Consider the following 20,383-nt stretch of genomic DNA (forward strand, 5'->3'; position numbering starts at 1 on the left):
CGTGTGTTTTTCGATGACAAGTCAAAATCGAGAATCAAGTTTGCTCAAAACAACACTAAAAAATAATAGCATGCATTTGACTCTGCTCTGACAGAACTAATGAAATTTCAAGCACAGTTAGATGCAAAAATTGAATTTATTCAGTAATTGTGAAGATGCCATTCAATGGGAGTAAAGGCACTACGATCCAATTTCAAACGAGAAGGCCACTTCACATGCCATTTTTTGTTTTTATTGAAAAACAGAATGAAGAAGACCACAATATTTGGTAGAATGTGATTTTTTTAAGCAACCAGTCATGCTAATAAAATGCTTTCTATAAGACAATAGTCAACGAATTTTGTACTTAGGCAGCATGTAAACTGCGTGATACATGCCCAGGCCAAAGTAAGAAAAAGCATAGGAACAGACGTCAGCCACACACAGCGGGCAGGAGTGAAACTTTCAACTTGCACCTTTCATCCCACAGGAGCGTCACAAGATCTGAGTCAACCTGACAGCTCAATAATTTATGAGGACTTTAATCAAAGATATGCATGAAAAGGTTCACGCTTTGTTTGCAATCTGTACAGTATACGACACCTTCTTTCCTTTTTTGAACCCTACTTCAGCCTAGAAAGTACTCCCCAAAAAAAAACCTTCATTGGGGAAAGAATTGAAGAAAACTCAGGAAGAGAAACTGTGGAGGGATTAATCTCCCTGGAAGCACAGACAAGCAATAAATCAAAAGAATGAAAAATACTACAGGCTTACAAACAATCAAAACGACAAAACATAAACAGGAAACACATCTATATATGTGCATCTGTAAAAGTGTGTGTGTGTGTGTTTTAAGCGTATCTTGTGATATCTAGGCCTATTTAGTTTTCTTGTGTAAAACATGGCAACCTTTTCAATAATAGTCTATCAAATTTAGCTTTGGCAAAAAGGTGACTTGAACATCTATGACCCAAAGCTTATTTAAATTGAGAGAGAAAGGGAGAGAGAAAGAGAGAGGGAGAGAAAAAGTTAGAGAGAGAGAGAGGAGAAAGAAAAATACGTATTTATATTCATAGGCTGTACTCGTTATGATATTTACGAACAGCAATTCGAAAAAATAATGATAACACTGTTACTTTTTTCCATGATAATGATTGTGTTAGTCTGCCACAATTTATCATTACAGTAGTAAAACAAGTGAGAATGGGAGGCAAATAAAAGTATTTGGGTGACTGTTGTTGGGATGCAACAACTTGAGGACCTTCGGCTGTTACTATAGAGACGGCTGCGCGCCTCCGCTGGATGCGCTGGTGCAGTTGATGGGATTGGAACCTGCGCGCGCTCCCGCACTCTCCCACACTATCCCAACACACAGCCGGAAAACAGCTAATGTCATGGACAGGACGAGACACTTCACATAAGGGAAATCCTCCTCTCGTAAGTGATTCAGTGTTTGTTTTTTCTCTGCTGCTGCACCCGTCGTGTATCTAACTGGATATCCAGCTGTTGTGCTTTAAGGATGCCACTGACGCTTCGTGCTGCTGCGCGCTAGCTTGTTGGTACTCCAGGAAGTGGAGACATTTTCATCCTCCTGAGTAGGCCTTGACTGAAATATTGTCGTGTATTTGCTACACTATCACGTGGCCATGTTGTCACATATCATATTAGCTTTGTTTAGGAACCTAGCTACGTTAGCCTACATCTTTGGTATAACGTTGGCCTACGCACTTCGTATTGTGTTTGCCCAATTTAGCACCTTAGCTCTCGTGCGTTTCCATAGTAACCTTGGCCCGGTTGGTGTCATTCATTCAGTTCTTGATCTCAGTATGGAAATGCATTACCTGATTGACAGTCAGTTGTGTGACAGCCCTTTTTCAGGACGTCAGGATGCCACAGCAGCTTGTCCTGTGTCGATAAGACGGTTGAGCAGTTTCCTAAAAGGGTTTTAGGATTTCACAGTCGCCCTTTAAAGCCAAGTGGGTTAGCCAAGATAGGGCCTTGTATCTTAACTGCTTCAAGTGTAGCTTGTTTTTAACAAGATTGATTTGAAGTTTTCTTCAAGATTGTGCCACACAATAACTTGAGAAGTTGCACTACTGTTTAGAAAATCTTTATGACGTTTGCTGACAGTACTGACAAGTTAAACATGCTGCAAACAATGGCATCGCATCTTCTAATGCAAAATGCTGCTAGACAAGATTAGCCTACAAGAGAAGTAAAGATAAGGCTAATAAACATTTCTTTTACAGTATGCCAGACATTGTATCAGTTGTGGCAAAGATCTGATGAGTTTTATTTCTTATTAATAGATGGGCTGAGTGACCTGATAGCCTGCGTCAGAATAAAGGTATACCTTTAAAGCTGCTCTAGGTAATACGTTGAGATTAAGCACGGGTCAAATAATGTAAAAGTTGTCGCATGGCAGTGTTCTTCAGCTCTATGCGCATTGTAGCATCTTTCAGCTTATTGTTTTTGTTTTATTTCCCACAACCTTACTGTTTGCCTACTTTCACTGCTTTCTTCAGAGTCATTTTCAGATGCAGCATGAAGGTGCTCTCAGCGTTAAAGCTCTGATAAACTCACTGTATGCTGCCTGCCCATCTCCAAATGGCAAAGCAAGTGTGCTATGAATTATTATTATTATTTCCCTTTCATACATTAAGAAAGCACAATGGAACTTTAGCATTCATTTTGAGTTGTATTTCTGGCCATCTGATAAATACAAACCTATGATACAAGCTCACTCTCCTTTTAGCTTTGTCTCCGTCTCCGCCAATCCCTGATGGAAATACCTGCCGCTCTGGCTCTTTAATGCTCCATTATGTTCACCAGCTAGTTGCTTACTGTCTTTTGGTTGGTGCTGCACAGGTAGCGCACACTGGGTGTACAGTATCAGAGCATTTTGTCATTTTTTTAAAAGAAATGCCTGCTGCTGCTGGAAACAAAGTCAGTGAGAGCAGGTAGCGGGAAACTGCTGGAGTTGGGTGATAACCCTCTATGTGTTTGTCACCATGAGTGGCACCTTTCACAGTACACTTAATAATTGAAACCATTGTTCATGTAAAATATTGATGAATGTGGCTTTAAATCAAATTCAACATTGAGACAAAAAGGGGGGATGAATGTTGTTGTGGCCGCTGTATGCCCGCCTCCTCAGTCAGGAGCTGTATGACTCCACCATTATCTTGAGAATGTATTGATCCTTTCCATGAATTTAAATTAAGCGCACCTACACAACACCAATTTGTATAAATGTCTAATTGCCACTCAAGGCTATGGTAGAGAAAAAAAGATCTGTACAAATGTGCTGCCAGCATCAACCAAACTTTTTCTTGTCTGCCGTAATTAAGATATTGCCAAAGTGCACTCTTCAAGAATAAAAACTTCAGCGAAAAAAAGTTTGCAGACTCCAACAAATACTTGGTTACAATTAATCTGCCCAGTGATCGCATCCTACCCATGAGGAACATGTCCTCTCTCCAAATGGGAAACTAATTGCAGTCTTTGCCACCTATACTCCCACATAATAGCACTTAGACCCTGCAATTTAGTTTTCACTCTTCTTCACGTTGCCATTTGCATATGTTAAGTGTAGCAATTACACTGGGAAATTGCTTCTAACTACATGAGGTTTATATGGACAGTTTCTTTTCTTGGTAAGAGCATGAAAGGAAACGTTTTTTTGTTGCTCTCACTTTATCTTTTTATTTTTTAAAAGGTGTGCAAAGTTTTTGTCACTTTTAAAAAAAAAAATACTTTTTTTATTAAATTATTTGTGGAATTTCAGTCTATTAAGGACAGGTTAAAAGTTTTAATTTATTCAAGTCATTTGTTGCACGTTTACACGTAACAGTTTAAATGGGACAGTAGATCAGGCCATTTGCTCATTTATCAACTATACTATTAAAACAACTTCACTACCAGACTACCAGGCATTGTCTTGTTCAATTCATAGTAACTGTAAATGTAAGAATTCAGTTTTTATTTATTTCACATTGATATAGTAGCACATTTCATTGATGGGAACATAGAGACACAAACTACTCATGTGCTCATGATGCAGTGACACATCTCATCTGGGCATTTGGGAATGGATGTCTTTTCCTTTTTAGATTTTTTGTGTTCATGTCAATGACATCTACAAATTGAATCTATTGTTTGATGTGTAATACCTTCACAATACCACATTATTGAATTTAATTTTATTGCTGTTTTTTGAAGGATTGTTACACCCAAATTACAAATCATGCAATTTCTCACATTCCTATCTAGCCATGCAAATAGTTTTAGATGGATCTTCTGAGGCATCTGTCTCTGAGATTTCAGCCTCTATCCCAGTATAAAGAAGGTGAATGCATTGAGCTTGTGTCTCTGTTATTTTGGGTGAGAAATGGTTCCTTTAAAAACGTAGTGTGTTCTGTAGATTCTCCACTGTCAAAGGGGTAGACCTAATGTTTCTAGAAAAAGACGTTTTCAAATGTGTTAAGAGCCCCACAGACATTGTATTGGGGCGGCACCAGAGATATCAGATACAGACATTTAAAAATATGGGCAAATATAACCAACAACTATCATCATGGCTACATACCACTGGAGGTTATGTTTTTATGTAAGTTGGGTGGAACAAATTGATTGCATAGATATGTGCTAACGCTGCACCTAGCAGCATTGTGAATGTTCTCTCACCCCTCTTTACTGCTCTTATGACTGCTACCAATCACTGACTGCTGCCGCAGGACCCCCAGGCCTTTAGGACATTCTCCTTTTTGCATCTCTAGTCTCTCTCTCTATCTGGTTGGTCTCTCCACCCCTCTGCGACCTGGGGATGAATGCACCAATGAGGAGCCTCACAGTGAGTCCCCTGGTCCTCCTCCACCTCCACCCCATCTTCTTCTTCCACAACACCTCAGTTACTCACTCACTCAGTCACAGAGTGTCGCATATATGCCTTGATGTCAGACGTGGTGGGCATTCCTGTCTCTATGAACGTACTGTAGATGTGGGTAGTGTACTGTACACCATAAGAGTCATGGTGTTAACTAACTGTTGTGTGTCATTTACAGGGTATGCCTGATCGCATGTTATGTGCAGTGCTGGAGCAATTTCAGCTTTACTTTTCCCTTTGGTATGTGCGCTTTGTCTCCATTCAGAGTGTCATTTCTTCTTGTGTTCTTATGTTGAAACGGCCTGTACACTTTTTTTTTTTCCTGCATACACATACTGTATACACAAGCATACTGAACCATGGAAATGCACAGGTAACACTAACTCACACCTTACACTGTACAGTAAGTTGCACAGCTTAATACGGCTTGGTGTTCAATACAAAGAAGATCATGTATGATCTTTTCGAATGGTAAGTTACTGTAGCTGTGAATACACTCGTCATGTGTTCCATGTGTGCTACTTTGTGTATCACGGTGGCCATTCAACAAATTTAATTTTAAAATCCACACCTCTGTTCTGGCAATTCAAGTCAGGGTAGTTTATTTTACTGATACATCACAGTAAACTAAAGCTTAACACTACATGTAATAACATTTGGAAGCCAGTACTGATACAGAGCTTATTTAATAGAACACTATATTTAAATACAATAATTTACAGTAAGCGTTGTCCAGCTATTATTTCTTTTTAAGAAGTGCACTTGTATTTTTAAAGTTAGTTACTGTTAATGTGGCCATACTGTATACGGCAAGCCAAGTGCCTCTGAGTTGCATTAAGTGTTGTACACGGTACACAGATTAACATTCACATTGGACACATTGGAGTTACTAAAAGTGGTACTGCCACTACCCAGACTTGGATTCAGCCAGTGTGTTCTCCTGTTCCTCATTTAGCTTTGTTCACTGTCTGGTTTGCCTCCCTCTCTCTGTCAGATCCACTCTCTGTATAGCACGGCAAGTCCCAGCATGCTAAAGAGGAAACAGAGTTCACGGGTCGAGGCCCAGCCTATGACCGACTTTGGGCCGGATGAGACCCTCGCAGACAGCGCTGACATCTTCTGGATCAACAAACCAGTGAGTGTACTTGCATGTGTGTCATGCTCAGCAGCTCAACACAATATCATATATTCCATTCCTGCCAGATATTTTAAGTATTTGTAAGCCACACTTAATTGATGTAATTTCTTTGAAATGTTGTTTTACAAATATGGCAAGGTTATTTAAATTGCTGGACAGCAAAGAATACAACTAAATATTATAGAACCATTTATCATTGTTTCTTCTTTTGTCTTTCTGCAGTGGGTGCACTCTCTGCTGCGGGCCTGTGCCATCATCAGTGTCATCTCTGTGTGTATGAACACCCCCAAGACATTTGAGCATTACCCACCGTTGCAATATGTGACCTTCACGCTGGACACACTGCTCATGTTCCTCTACACTGCAGAGATGATTGCCAAGATGCACATCAGAGGAATCATCAAGGTAGCAACTGACAGTTGAGCAGAGCTACATGGCCATAGGTAGCACATTACCAAAATCAAGCTATAAGATTACATTTTTTTTTATACCACATGACTAAAATATTTAGGTATAAAATACCAACAAAGGAAACAGAGAATACGTTGAACTAAAGAGGGAAAATGCTGTTACATTTTGACTTGGAAACGACACTGTAACACACAAATATGTCATTTTATTCAATATTAAATAAACAAATCAATACATAAATCACTTAATATGCCTATGAGACAATTCCTAAAATAAATAAATGAGGAAATTAAATAAATCTAAATATACAAAATTAGTTAATCTATGTTAAATAAATAAATAGGTGTTACTTAAATTTAATTTCAGGGGACGTTTATTTTATAATGTCACATATATTTATTTCCCTCTATTCATTTTCACTCGTCATATTCAAATGAAGGGGCGTGGCTATCTCACAGCCTCAGACCACACAGTCTATGCCTTAGGCCAAAACAACAAGTTAGGCACTGGCCCGGGTGCTCCTTCTCCCTGCCTTCCTGCGTTCTCTTGTGCTGGGTCTTGCTGCTACCTTTTTTTCCAAGTAGCAGCTAGCTAGCAGCTAGCCACCAGGCCGTTGTGACCCGGGTCCCTGGTGCTTTCTCTGGTTCAACTGCGGAGATGACATGAGCCGCTCTGGTCCTGGCGAATCAGTTAGCCTGGGAACGAGGCGGTACATATATATATATATGTACTGTATATATAATATTTTTGGCCTTGTTTATTTTTTTGAGTATTGTATTATGTATTTTATAGGATGCATTTCATAGGTTTATCTATTAATTTATGTATTAATTTATTTAATATTGAATACAATTGCATTCCATACTGGAAGTAAGTTATTAGATGACTTTTGTGAACAATGTTTTTATATTAGATGGTACGGTATTTAAAATCTGTGGGTCCTTTAACTGAAAAACAGGACTGGCCAAATGCTGTCTTGCTCTTTGCAGGTTTACAGTCTCCACGGACTGCACCTCTTGTAGTGGCTTCTTTACTGGAGTATTTTTTAATAATTTAAAATACCAGTTCTGGGGCAAGACCATTCACACACTTAAAAATACGCTTTGCAGCGGCCACAGGTTCAATCTTGTGATGAATTTTACAATGATGCCATTTTATTGGCTTCTGATCCAGTGTTTTTAGAGTTTACTTATTTAACAACAACATAGGTTTAATTTTTGACTGCGTGGCCTGTCCCCAGACAGATGCACAAGAAGAAAGATGTGAGAAAATCATGGCATGCATGTAAAGCTGAGCAGCCTTAATTGGGAAACAACATCTCATAAGTCAAAAGCAATTCAAGTTACCCTTAAAAGTCTTGGATCGTTTTCTGATATGTGCTTAAAATTTGAATTGGAAGTCTAAGATAACACCTACACTATTAAACTTTCTGTATTTCATTCTGATTACTAGTTATGGTAAAATCATTATGTGTTTTTAGTGTTATAGAAAAGCACATGGAAACAGTTTTTTCATAGTTATGAAATTGTTTTTAAGTCCGATAATTTAACACAATTCAAATCCAAAGTATACAGATAATGTTCTAAAGAAGCATCCATGAACAGACAGCTGGTAGATGAAAGGCATAATTACTGCCATGAAAAAGTGTGGACAGCTTAATTGGCAAATAAAGGATAACAAGCAGGGAGGCACTGGAGGACACAGATTTAAAATCACAAGTGCAGGAAAACAGTATAAAACTGGAATATTTCTTGTTCTTTCTCTTGTTGTTCCTTTTAGTTATTAAAGGTAGAGCAAATCTTTGTCCGTAAAATGGGATGGTTTATTTTCTGTGTATGTCAAGTAAAATTCCACTTTTTTTTAATTATGCACCAGTCACAGATTAGAATTTGTGGCTTTATCAAACAGGTCTATAACCTTGATTGACAATTGGAAGTCATATTTTGTAGCTGGTTGATGAAAGTGCCTGCACAAAGCAAACGATGCACACAGCGTGGTAAAGTACAGTAATTGTATGCTTTTGTTCTTGTCAGTGTGTAATCAAACATGGTCTCTGTAGAGTGTTAGAACACACCCTCCTATTTGCAGCCTTTCTTCCTGTGGAAGGCTGAACCCCTAAGAGCTTCTTACAGACTCTCTCTCTCTCTGTAAGTGGTTATTAAATATACCCATTTTTGCTGGCCCTATGGCATTTCAGTTTCTTCACACTTCAGGGGACTATTCATTTTATGTCTTATCATGTTGATAACAGAGCTGTTTGAATATTGTTGTTAGACTGTTAAAATGGGCACAGTAATTTCAGATTGTTACTTTCCGTGGATATTGCTATGTCATTACTTTTTCAACAGCTTTCAATCAGTAAAAGCTTCCTGTGTCAGATTTTTTAGAAGGTGATGGTTTGAACTTGATATTGGCAGTTTTCAGAACCATGATGACATTATCAAAGCTTTAAAACATCACAGGATGTCTTGTAATTATTAGAATACATCAGCTTTTTTGAAAAATATGGCCTTGGAGGATGATGATGTTCATTTATTTTTGTTCATGTTTTGCTCCTGTTTTTGTGCTTTTGGCCTTTTGCTGATGCCTCCTCTTTCTTTGTTTTGTCTCTGCACAGGGGGATAACTCCTATGTGAAGGATCGCTGGTGTATGTTTGATGGATTCATGGTGTTTTTCATCTGGGTGTCCCTAGTGCTACAGGTATAATGCAACATTTACAAATACAGGTTTCTCTGCAGTTATATATATATATATATATATATATATATATATATATATATATATATATATATATATATATATATATATATATATACACATAATATAAGTATGTGTGTACAGCTTGGCATAAAGCAATCAATTGTAGTAGCTGCTTTTTACTTTGTAACAATCCATTTCTCTTTGTTTTAGGTGTTTGAAATAGCAGAGCTTGTGGATCAGATGTCTCCATGGGGAATGTTGAGAATCCCCCGAGCGCTCATTATGATCCGGGCCTTCCGGATATACTTCCGCTTTGAGCTTCCTCGCTCTCGCATCACCAACATACTGAAGTAGAAAACTGTCATGAGCATTTCTCTACACTATGGTCTCCACACTTAATGGACAGCCATACACATAAAAATGTGCCATTTTTTACTCCTCTGCTTTGCAGGCGATCTGGAGAACAGATCTGGAGTGTCTCCATCTTCCTGCTGTTTTTTCTCCTGCTTTATGGAATTCTGGGTGTTCAAATGTTTGGAACGTTCAACCACCACTGTGTTACTAATGATACACAGAGAGGGTAAGAACAACGTTGATTCAACCTTTATTTATCCTAGAGAGATTATTAAGGGCAACCCTCATTTACAATGGCATTGAGTCATATTACAAACACAAATACAGAACAACAACACAGAAAGTACAATCATAAGAAATATATAAAGACAATTAACCATTCAGAATTGGATTTTTTTTTAAATAAATAAATTAGGGTAATAGGGATGCAAAAGAAAATACAATTACGTAAAGCAGTTACAAGTAGAAGGTTGCAGGTTTAGAACCAGATTTCTAAATTGTCCAAGAGGCACAATAGAGTTGACTTTAAGTATAAAGACATGTAACTTTGGATGCCTATTTTGTTGTTTGCTGACACTCTTACTTGTTTCAACTAAGCAATTGTAATACATTTTTATCCTTCAGCTTTTTAATGAGCACCTTTAAATACCTGAGTTGTCTTTCCCAGCTTTAACGGATTTGGTGATGCATTTTATGTTTACTGAAGTAGTAGTTTTAAGTAGCTAGAGGATACTTACTGTATACATGAGAGTGTCTTTCTTATTACAATACAGTATATGGACTAGGGCCAACACCATTGGTACACACATAAGGTACAAACATAGATGAGCCTGAATGCATCTGTCCATTACAGCCTATGAAAGCCAATCTAAAATAATTCACCAGCAAGCATATTTGATCATAACGTAAATAGCGTATGAATACAGCTACTGAAAAACTCAAAATATACTGTAGGATCACTCATCTGCGTTGATGCATTCTTCCTGCAGGCTTTGTTTTCGAAAGTATATGTTACGTATGAGTTCTGGAAATTACTTTGCAGAGGTAGCTTGTATTACAATCTGCCTATGTGAAATACTGCAGGGGTCTACACAATGTAGATGCTACATTAAAAAATCTGAAACTTTAAAAAGACAATGTCTGTTAGTATTTAATGCACTATACCCAACTGTCATGTTGCAGTATAAATGCCCAGTATATTACACTTTGAAACAACTGGTGTGCTGGGATGTTATCAAAGGTTTGAGATAAAGTTACTCTTTGTTTCAAAGAGTAACTTGGTCCTCTTTGAAACAATTGTGTTTGTGTGAACGAGTACTGTACATACTGATAAAAAAAGACAACTTGATGGTAAAATCTAATGTCAAACTTGGTGCTTGACACAAAATTAATAAAATGTTATAGCCCAGCTGTTAATAGGTTTGCAACCGTATCCTTCCTTAAAAACAATACCCTTCCCCTGCACAATGGCAAGGTAGTAGATTTAGTGTGAAACCTCAGTTACAGAGTCAATAAAGTTAAAAAGTGTGTGCAGTGTAGTGAATAAAAACGTAAAACGGTTTGCTGTTTACACCCCATTGTGACATCCTGCTTTAATGAATTACAGCAAACTAAACAATGATGGGTCAGCCTGATTAGTCAGTCTGACAGATTTTGACAGCATCTCATCTTTTGTGATCAATTTGGTGTGACCATCTAAGCAGTAACACATTAACTTGGCTTTTTTATGTGGAGCAGCACCTCTGCACAACCTAATTTAATTAATTCAGGAGTTGTTTTCGTCAGGGTTTAGTCATTGTTATACATTTTTCTAATTATAGTAATTTAGATGGTACACAGGCAGGGGCTCCCTTCTAAAATACGTTTTTTACTTTTAAACAATGATGGTCAGCAAAACAAGAAACCCAACAACTTGTGGGCAGATGGTGATTTAAAGTCACATTCTTTAAAAACAATATAGCAATTCTGGGTGGAAAATGGTCAGTACTTTTTAAAAAATGAATTAAAATGAATTGACCAGTTTTATAACGTTGAAATGCTGAATAACCCTCTGGATACCAGCACTTGGGAAAATGCGGGATTGGGGATGTGTGACAGTTTGCGCACATTGCTGTAAAAAATCAGTATGTATTTAAACACATTTGTGAAGAATTTGTTTTAGTTCAGTTTAGGATGTTAGCACACAGAGAATAGGAATCCCTGTAGAGACAAAAGATGGGGGAAGCAACCATCATGGTGAAATTCCCAGGCTGCAGGGAGAGCTAATACTAATTATAATAATTTTAATTTCCCACATTGTCCAGTATGAAGGTCATTCATGCTCAAGCGCTACCCATTTATCTCTCCTTACTGATTGTGTGCCTAAGCACCTTACACTGCATACATTGATCATTAGAAGGAAAGAGAGCACGCAGCAATGTCATATTTATAGACCTGACATCCCTATATACCATCATTCCTAAAGTGGAGTGGCGGCACATCTAATTTGTTTGCTGCTGCGCTCTTTTCCCCAAGTCCCTCACATATATATGCGTCTATGGGGTATTTTTGAAATATGTCACACAACAACTGATGTGTCTAATCTCTATCTGCCATATGCCTTTAGCACAAAGTCAAAGCTCCTTAGCTTTTAACACTCAAGGGATGTGATGGGAATTGGGGAAACATTTTCTGATATGGATATTAGATGAAAATCGTTTTGGATTTGTGAACAAAATAGGGCGTCCTCTCCTGGATGTCAAGATTTCTGCAATTATTAACCTAATGGCTATTTAACTTCATGGTAAATAATTACATTCATGGTTTTCCTAAGTACTATCTATCTAAGTAGTATCTACTGAACGGGGCTTTTGTATTTTGTAGAGTTCTTTAAAGCTATATTATGGTTTGTGTGTTTGAGCGTTATTCTAAATTGAAAAGTCTTCTTAAAAGACAATATATAGGCATTTTTGAATGACATGACAAAATCGTTTCTGGGATTCAACCAAATAAACGCATTATTGATTAGATATTTTAAACCAATTCATGTAATAGTAATATTTAGAGGGTGTAAGCATGTCTCTTTTAAAAAAAGTGATGTAAAAACATGTTTATTAAAGGTGCAATATGTAATACTGACAGCTTGTGTGAAAACAGTTATAGCAGTACAAATTCAAAGTAATGGAGAGAGTCGTCTCCCCCGCTCCCTCGTCCACAGAGGAGATTGCCAGGCTGAGACCGCAGCATTCACAACAATGTTGCTAGACGCTAATCTCACATAGCCAGACATTATGTTACAGCACAGCGGAGTAGCTAACATTAGATGCTGGCTATATTGACAGTCATAAAAGCCCGTGCTCACGCGGAGCTCTGTACCCAACTAACAAACACTTTTTGGGCTTAGAATTACTGAAGGAATTGCTAAAAACACAACAACCTTGTTGTCCTCACCACCCGACGGACAGACACACTTCCTCGGTTTTGAATCATGGTAGGAACCGCTAAACATAAAACGATCTTGCTGTCCTCTCCACCTGACTGCACACACTTTATTGGCTTAGAATTACAGCAACAATTGCTAAACACACTGCAAACTCACAAGGTCTTGATTTTTTGTTGTTGTTGCAAGTAACCAACTTGGGTACTCTAGCTATATAATTCAATGTGAGTACACGATTGTTGAAATCCCTGTCCCTTGTAGCCGTGATAAATTAGCTTGAAGCTAATGCTTACCTCTAAATACTGGCATTAGCATTGTTGTCAGAAAAGATAGTATTGCAACCTAGCACGTTTCCTTGATATCCGCATTGGGGTTGCATTACAGTTAATATACTTTGTTTTTAAATTGGATATAGAACTTGAGAAAAAGGGTATTGTTATTTAGTAGTGCTTCATATGCTAAACACACTGATTCAGTGCATTATGTTTTAACAAGAGGAATTCTTCGAGGTGGGCAAAGCTGTTGACCGGACTCACATTTTCAGTTATGCAAAACATTACAAATAAATTCTGGTTTGATGAAATAACACATTCAGAAAAACATTTATTAAAATAATGTCTGATCACATATGGTTTGATTTTCATTTAACTCAACAAATTATTAATATCTCATTAATACTGGACATTTGTTTTCTCATTTGATGCTTCATTTATCTCTTCTTTGTTATCAAGAAAAGTGATTTATTTGATAAGATACAGTGGTAATTTTCAGACCAGTATAATAAGCTTTATCGGATTCATCACTATGCCTCTGATTGCCTTTTGTGATGTGCAATAAATTATCCCTTCTGATCCTGTACCCCTTAATAAACAATTTGGATGAATGTCTGGGCAGCCAATTTGAAGGCATTCATTTTCATTAGAGAAATAAAGCAGCCCCCCGAATAACACCTGTGGCTAAAAGACATCTGTGTATGTGTGTTTGTCATGCTTATATAACATTTGTAACTGGCCATAGATTTTGAAATCCAGTTTAAGATACAAAAGTTCTGTCTTCATGTTGTTACAATATCTATTTGTATTCACACATTGCAGTATATATTTTTCTCTATTTAAGATATTACTTCCATGTACCAGATGTTTCATACATTTGTGTATGCAACAATGCAACATTGCTGCAACAAGTGTTTTTTTCTTTCTTTTGATCAGTAATGTGACATGGAACAGCTTGGCCATCCCAGACACCCATTGTTCCCCTGATGGGGAGGGCTACCAGTGTCCTCATGGCTTCAAATGCGAGGACCTGGAAGACCTGGGCCTCAGCCGACAGGAGCTCGGTTATAGTGGCTTCAATGAACTAGGTAAAAGCTATACACTTACACGTTTAATTTATGTCAGTTACTATTTCTAACCCTGAATTCCAAAGGCCCAGATTCAGAACTGTTAAGATGATACACTTAAAACAGTAATACGAGGTGCTTAATAGTTAAACTGATAGATTCCGACTACTGTTATTGATCTGCCAGCTGTCTGTCAGTTACACTTGGCAGCTTCTGATTACTTTACCTCACTTTAATCTTAACAAGAAAATAGTATGGAGTGGTGTTTCTTCCCTCATTATATCATCTTTGGCTGAGTGTTAAAATTACAGACAATTCATTTTCAGAGAGTACATTAACCAGAAAATGGCCAAGAATTTCATTGTGTAGCTTGACCAACTCACATAATTTACATTAATTAGCTACATCTGACCAAATGTGTTGATGACAGTGACGTAGGCATACTTAAAGATAATATCATCAGATGAATCAGTCTCAACATTATAAAGAAGGAATTGGAACCAGAAGGATGTACCCATATTATATAGAAATTCAAGGTAATGTTTTTTGTGAAAGGCTTAGTCTGAGGCATGATAGTTAGCCATGAGCCATGATAATTAGTGTGAAGCTCACAGACATCGCCGCGTGGCGCAAAAGACCAATACTGACACTTGTTTCAATAACAATCTCTGCTTTTTTTTAATCTAATTGTACATCTCTCTGATTCATGTATCTGTCTTTGTTTAGGTACGAGTATCTTTACTGTGTATGAGGCTGCATCACAGGAGGGTTGGGTGTTCCTCATGTACAGAGCCATTGACAGCTTCCCTCGCTGGCGCTCCTACTTCTACTTTATAACTCTCATTTTCTTCTTGGCATGGCTTGTCAAGGTGAGAGCCAATCTCTCTCTACTGCACTTTTCATAATGCTTTTAAGCTCCCATGGCATGACAGCAGGGGATAGTTGAACACCAAATGGTTTTGGTTAATTGACATGACCTAACCTTTTACCCACAGACATAACGATTTCCCCTTGTTAGTGGAATGTTCCCTGGCTAATAAGAGAATTAATATCACGAAACAGATTGTGAAAGGAAGTCAAGAGACGAGAGATGCACATTTATTCTTAATTGTCACAACAATCTTTCTCTCCCACTGTCTCTGTTTCACTCTCTCTGTGTTTCTCTTTCACAGAATGTGTTCATTGCAGTCATCATCGAGACATTTGCTGAGATAAGAGTGCAATTTCAGCAGATGTGGGGATCAAGGAGCAGTACCACATCTACTGCCACAACACAGGTATGACTATCACAGTCACAGACACAAGTTGACAAAGTAGCGGTTGAGTGGAAAAAATGTGTCCATTCATCAGAGTTCAGCTCATCAAAGTTGCATGAATTCAGAAGATTCTAAGGAATGAACACAAACACATTTTGACAGGAATGCCTTTGTTAGGGTTACATGAGTGCATCTTCTTAAATTAATGATTTCACTTACATCAAAACTGACATTATATATTTTTTTCAAGATTATGTTTTGGGCATTTTAAGCCTTTATTTATACAGGACAGCTGAAGTCATGAAAGGGGAGAGAGATGGGGAATGACATGCTGCTGCTTAGAAGAGTAAACCTCTATAAATGGGTGCCTGCTCTACCAGGTGAGCTACCCAGGCACCCCAAAACTGGCATCTTAAGGGTGCTGCAGCTGTCTGTTTTGGTGGTCGCCACTAGCTGAGTTTGAAACAATTGGATTTTCCTCCTTTGTTTGGAACTCCTTTACATTGGTGAAGGAGTTTATGTATCGCAAGGTTTTGTTCACAAGTAAAGGTAAGAGAAAGTAAAAAACTGACAAGCAGATTAGTGCGTCCTTAACAGTACCAGACTGTTATGGTAAAGAGTGAGATGAGCCTGAAGGGAAAGCCCTTGATTCACTAATAAGTCTTTGTTTCAAAGGTCATGCATGAGCTCTGGGCAGTGACTGACTGTGATCAAAGATGCAATTGGCCATCTGGGGTCACCCTTAGTGCCATGGTGAGGAGGTTGGACCCCTGAAAAGAGCTTGGAAAAGAATCACTTCTACTACTACTCTTTCAGGTAGTTTGGGCAACAGGAGGCTTTTCAAGATACATCCCATTAGAGGTATTCCGGGCGTGTCTAAGACCCAGAGCATACTAGAGAACATGGCTAAGGAAAAGGACACCCTGGCTAAATGGGTTAACCTTATTTTGCCCAGCCTAATATAGACTTATATGATTCACTTCTGTAGCAGTGGTGTAGCAGTTAGTTCCTTCAAGACATTAGTTTGTCTTCAGACATTTAAAGGATGACCATGAAGCGCAACATCCTAGGTTTGATCTTTTTTTCAATCTCTCTACGTCATTTCCTGTCATCTCTCTACTACTACTAATAAAGGCCTACAATGCCCCTCAAAATAGTTCTATACAACAAGATAGCTAAGGTTGCAAATGTTAGGCCATGTTAATAAAACAACATGAACCACTTAGCGAGTGACAACCCCAAAGTTTAAGTAAGCAACTTCAGCAAATATCATGTAAGACATTTGTCCTAAAGAGTTTACAATTTAATTTAAAATAGCAACATGTTACTCTTTTTGCTAAATTTGGTTTTGTTCAATTTGGATGTTTAAAGCAAATTACAAGATTGTTACCTCAAAAGGTGCTTTTTGATCATATGTTTCTTCATCTTCTTTCTATCACTGCTTCTACATTTTCATGAGATTAGGCCATATATGGCTATAAACTAGAGAGAGCTTATAAAGTCTACTGACATAATGTTCACTGTCATAAAGAAGAGATTTGGGTAAGGGAAACACAATAATAAAAGGGGTAGCAGTTTCTGGATGTTTATTTTAGAAATGCCCATACATTCCTCACCATCATTTCAGACAGCATTCATTCATGTCAGTGATTAGCATTTGCTTGACATTCAAGTTGGAACATTTAGCTGTCTTACAGATGTCCTTTCAGGTACGATAGGGGTTGTTACTGTGGTCTTGAATAATGCTTATTTTTCTTTTGATGTGAAGAGCATTTTATTGCCTCTACCACGCTTACAGTAGACTACTCTCGAATGACAAAGAGGGTTAAAAGGTGGGTTTAAAGTCGAGAAAATCAAGAGAGGAACAGGGCAAAGTATTTTGTACATTTTTGTATTACATTTAAAAACTGGGCAGATAAGAAGGCGGACATTTTGAAATGTTATTTGTGAATTCACAGAGAATATGTAACACAATACATAAGTTGTTGTATGGCATCAGCCAATAAAAAAACCCTCATAAATACAACAATTTTAAGGAATATTGTGGGTAGATGCATGGATCTGCGTTTGTATTCTGCAGATATTTTGTTTATTTCAAAGAAAAGCATTCATTGGCTTGTCAATACTATACGCCTGGATTTGTTAAGAATCTAAAATCCCTCTTAAACATTACAGTATACTGTTTTCAGTTATTTATTAGAAATGATACACCATGGAAAGTCATGAAACTAAATCCTCGTTACTTTGGTCATGATGGAAAACAGGCTGGTGCCACCGTCATGTATACAGTTGTGACCTTGAAAACAATTAGCCTTTTTTTTTCATTATTAAAATTTATGTAAATCACATTGTCATGCCCCAATCTTTATCTTAGAGGAGGTAAAACTAATTAGCTGTGGTGTACCACTTAACTGTCAATCACAGAGGCTGAAACAATGTTCTTCAGTCCTCATGTTCCTTAGAGAGGAAGGCTGGTAAAAGGTGGCTCTGGGAGAAACAACCCATGCCACACTCCCCATTCTTTGACTTTGCTATGCTGTCTCCAGATTATTGAGGCTTCTAATAGAGATTAGGCTGTAAACCCTAATAACATTACAACGGATAAATCCACTTTTGTTTCACAGGATCATGCAGACTTCATCAAAGTCTACTTTGGCTTGTCTGAAGTTGTGTGATAACCCTGTGTGTTTGACATCAAGGTTGTAGATTATATTCTCCACTCCTCTCCTTGTTTTAATAAAGGCAAGATGATAAAAGCTATGGATTGGGCACAACAGCCTTGCTAGGATGTGATAAAATCTGAAGCAGCGCCACCAGTGGGTCAAAGTTTCTAATTCTCCTGTGAATTATCTCAACATCTATTAGATGGATTTGCACAAACAATTGTATAGACATGTGTGGTTCCCAGATGATAAATCCTAATGGCTTTGATGATCCCCTTACTTTTCTTCTAGTGCCAGCATGAGGTTCTCATGTTGTTTTGAGTGAAATTTATCAATAACTGCTGATGCCATGATACTTGGTACATGCATTTATGCCCGCCTCAGGATAACTTGATCCAACCAGCACCACATCAGGTCAAATAAAAAAACTAAATACCAAAACCAATTGCCATTCTCATCAGCCTCAGCTATACTTTGTATTTTGTGTCATTTACTAATGTAAGCACGCTAAATGTATGTGCAAAGACGATAACACTGTCTGCAAAACATGTGCATTCTATCATTATAATTTTGAGCAAGTATGCCAACATTATCATTCAGCTCATGGCATTACTGTGCCTAAGTACAGTCTCACCCAGCCATGCTCTGGCTGCAGGCAGTTTTTTCTTATAGTGTCTTAACTGTTATAATATTAGCATAAGGAAAGCTTTGGCCTTTCAGAAACAATGACATCAAAGTCCTTTTGGGGTTACAACAAAGTCTGACAAATAACTGAAACTAGCGAAGTTGACTCTCAATGACATGACATTTGAGAATCAATTGTCACAATAGTGTTTATAACTAATGTGTTGTGTAGAAGAATGATTTATATTCCATAAGTGAGCCAGCTGTAATGTGAGTTTGGAAGTATCTGCTGTGAGATTGTTTTTATTTCTGGTGTTAAGTCCTTAGGCCTATAAACTGTATTTGGTAGCTATATCATGCTGTTTTTGTGTGGGTACGAATCTGTGCCTATGACGCCTTCAGCTTATTTTGTGGTCACAGATGTCTTATGAAGATGTAGCCAAAGGGTAGATGTGTGTGTTTGAGTTTTGTCCAGTACTTTGAATGGTGTGCAGGTTTGTTTTGTGTGTGTTCTGCCCCTTATGTGTTGTACTTGTGCCACAGATGTTTCATGAAGACTCTGCTGGGGGGTGGCAGCTTGTAGCTGTGGACGTCAACAAGCCACATGGCCGAGCGCCTGCCTGCCTCCAGGTAAACACACCACATAATTAATATGCAGCTGATGCTGCTGGTGTAAAGTGTTTCTCTCTCTTTCTCTCTCACACACACAAACAGACACACACACACACACACACACACACACACACACAATATTTATCTTGTGAAAGGTGACACCTGAACATAGACATAACTTTAAACTTACCTGTACTATGTTTACATAGTATGTTTGTTTAGTAGAGAATCAGTGACTCTCATCTATTCAACATGTGCCGCAGACTCACGCAGTATAACCTCATTGTTTTCCGATTTCTCTGTCTTTTAATAGCTGTGTCAAACGACTAAATGATGGGATTTTAAATGAGGGGAGGCTCATGTTTAATGTGTGAAGCTCCAGTGATAGATTAGGTTTAAATGATGTCTACATGATGGACGCTGGTCGGTGTGATCCAAATGGTTGGGCTTTAAAGATAAGCTGAAAGCAGCGGGTGTTGCTTGCAGCGGGCCCACTGTTCATAGCAGTATGGTGTAAAAGGCTGGGCCCTTGCTGTGAGATACTGCCAATAGCGTCTACAGCTATAAGAGGGAGGATAGCTGTCAACAATCCCTCATGGTGAAAATAGTGTTCCAGAACTAGGCTTGAAGGAGGCACACACACACACACAAACAAAGCGAGGAAGAGTACACAAATAAAAATAGAGAAAAGGGGTAGAGAAGAAGGAAAGAAATGAGAAGAGAAAGAATGTGAAATATGCAGTATTCCCCATTAAAGCAGCATGTACCCCAAAGCCTCATCATCAGTTGGAGGAAAGATTTAGATAACCAGAGGGATAAACACAGCTCACTTCCCTCTGAGCCCTCTGCTCCATTACAAGGAACACCCAAAGGCTGCTTCCTATGCCTCATTCACGCAAACCAAATAGCTATAACTGTCATTCTGTGCAAACAATAATACCACTTCTGACCCTAAAATGAAGGGTTAACAGTTTGACAGAGAGAGGCAATAGCACTGTGTCAA

General features: G+C 38.1%; 1 protein-coding gene across 9 annotated transcripts in view; it reads left to right on the forward strand.

The window, feature by feature from the left end:
- Nucleotides 1–1,242: 1,242 nt before the first annotated feature.
- nalcn (sodium leak channel, non-selective) overlaps nucleotides 1,243–20,383 on the forward strand; it is a 77,695-nt gene continuing 58,554 nt past the window's right edge. For 2 of the 9 annotated variants that reach the window (XM_032529671.1, XM_032529678.1), the window contains exons 1-10: nucleotides 1,297–1,416; nucleotides 5,859–5,999; nucleotides 6,225–6,407; nucleotides 9,031–9,114; nucleotides 9,325–9,464; nucleotides 9,566–9,694; nucleotides 14,095–14,246; nucleotides 14,952–15,094; nucleotides 15,398–15,502; nucleotides 19,312–19,398. In XM_032529671.1, coding sequence (XP_032385562.1) covers nucleotides 1,369–1,416; nucleotides 5,859–5,999; nucleotides 6,225–6,407; nucleotides 9,031–9,114; nucleotides 9,325–9,464; nucleotides 9,566–9,694; nucleotides 14,095–14,246; nucleotides 14,952–15,094; nucleotides 15,398–15,502; nucleotides 19,312–19,398 — 1,212 coding nt within the window. In that variant the 5' untranslated portion in view covers nucleotides 1,297–1,368. Of the gene's footprint in view, nucleotides 1,417–4,715; nucleotides 4,944–5,042; nucleotides 5,105–5,858; nucleotides 6,000–6,224; nucleotides 6,408–9,030; nucleotides 9,115–9,324; nucleotides 9,465–9,565; nucleotides 9,695–14,094; nucleotides 14,247–14,951; nucleotides 15,095–15,397; nucleotides 15,503–19,311; nucleotides 19,399–20,383 lie in introns of all 9 variants that reach the window. The other 7 variants (XM_032529674.1, XM_032529673.1, XM_032529676.1 and 4 more) reach the window with 7 other exon arrangements.

Source organism: Etheostoma spectabile, chromosome 11 (assembly GCF_008692095.1).
Source record: "Etheostoma spectabile isolate EspeVRDwgs_2016 chromosome 11, UIUC_Espe_1.0, whole genome shotgun sequence".
NCBI lineage: Eukaryota > Metazoa > Chordata > Actinopteri > Perciformes > Percidae > Etheostoma > Etheostoma spectabile.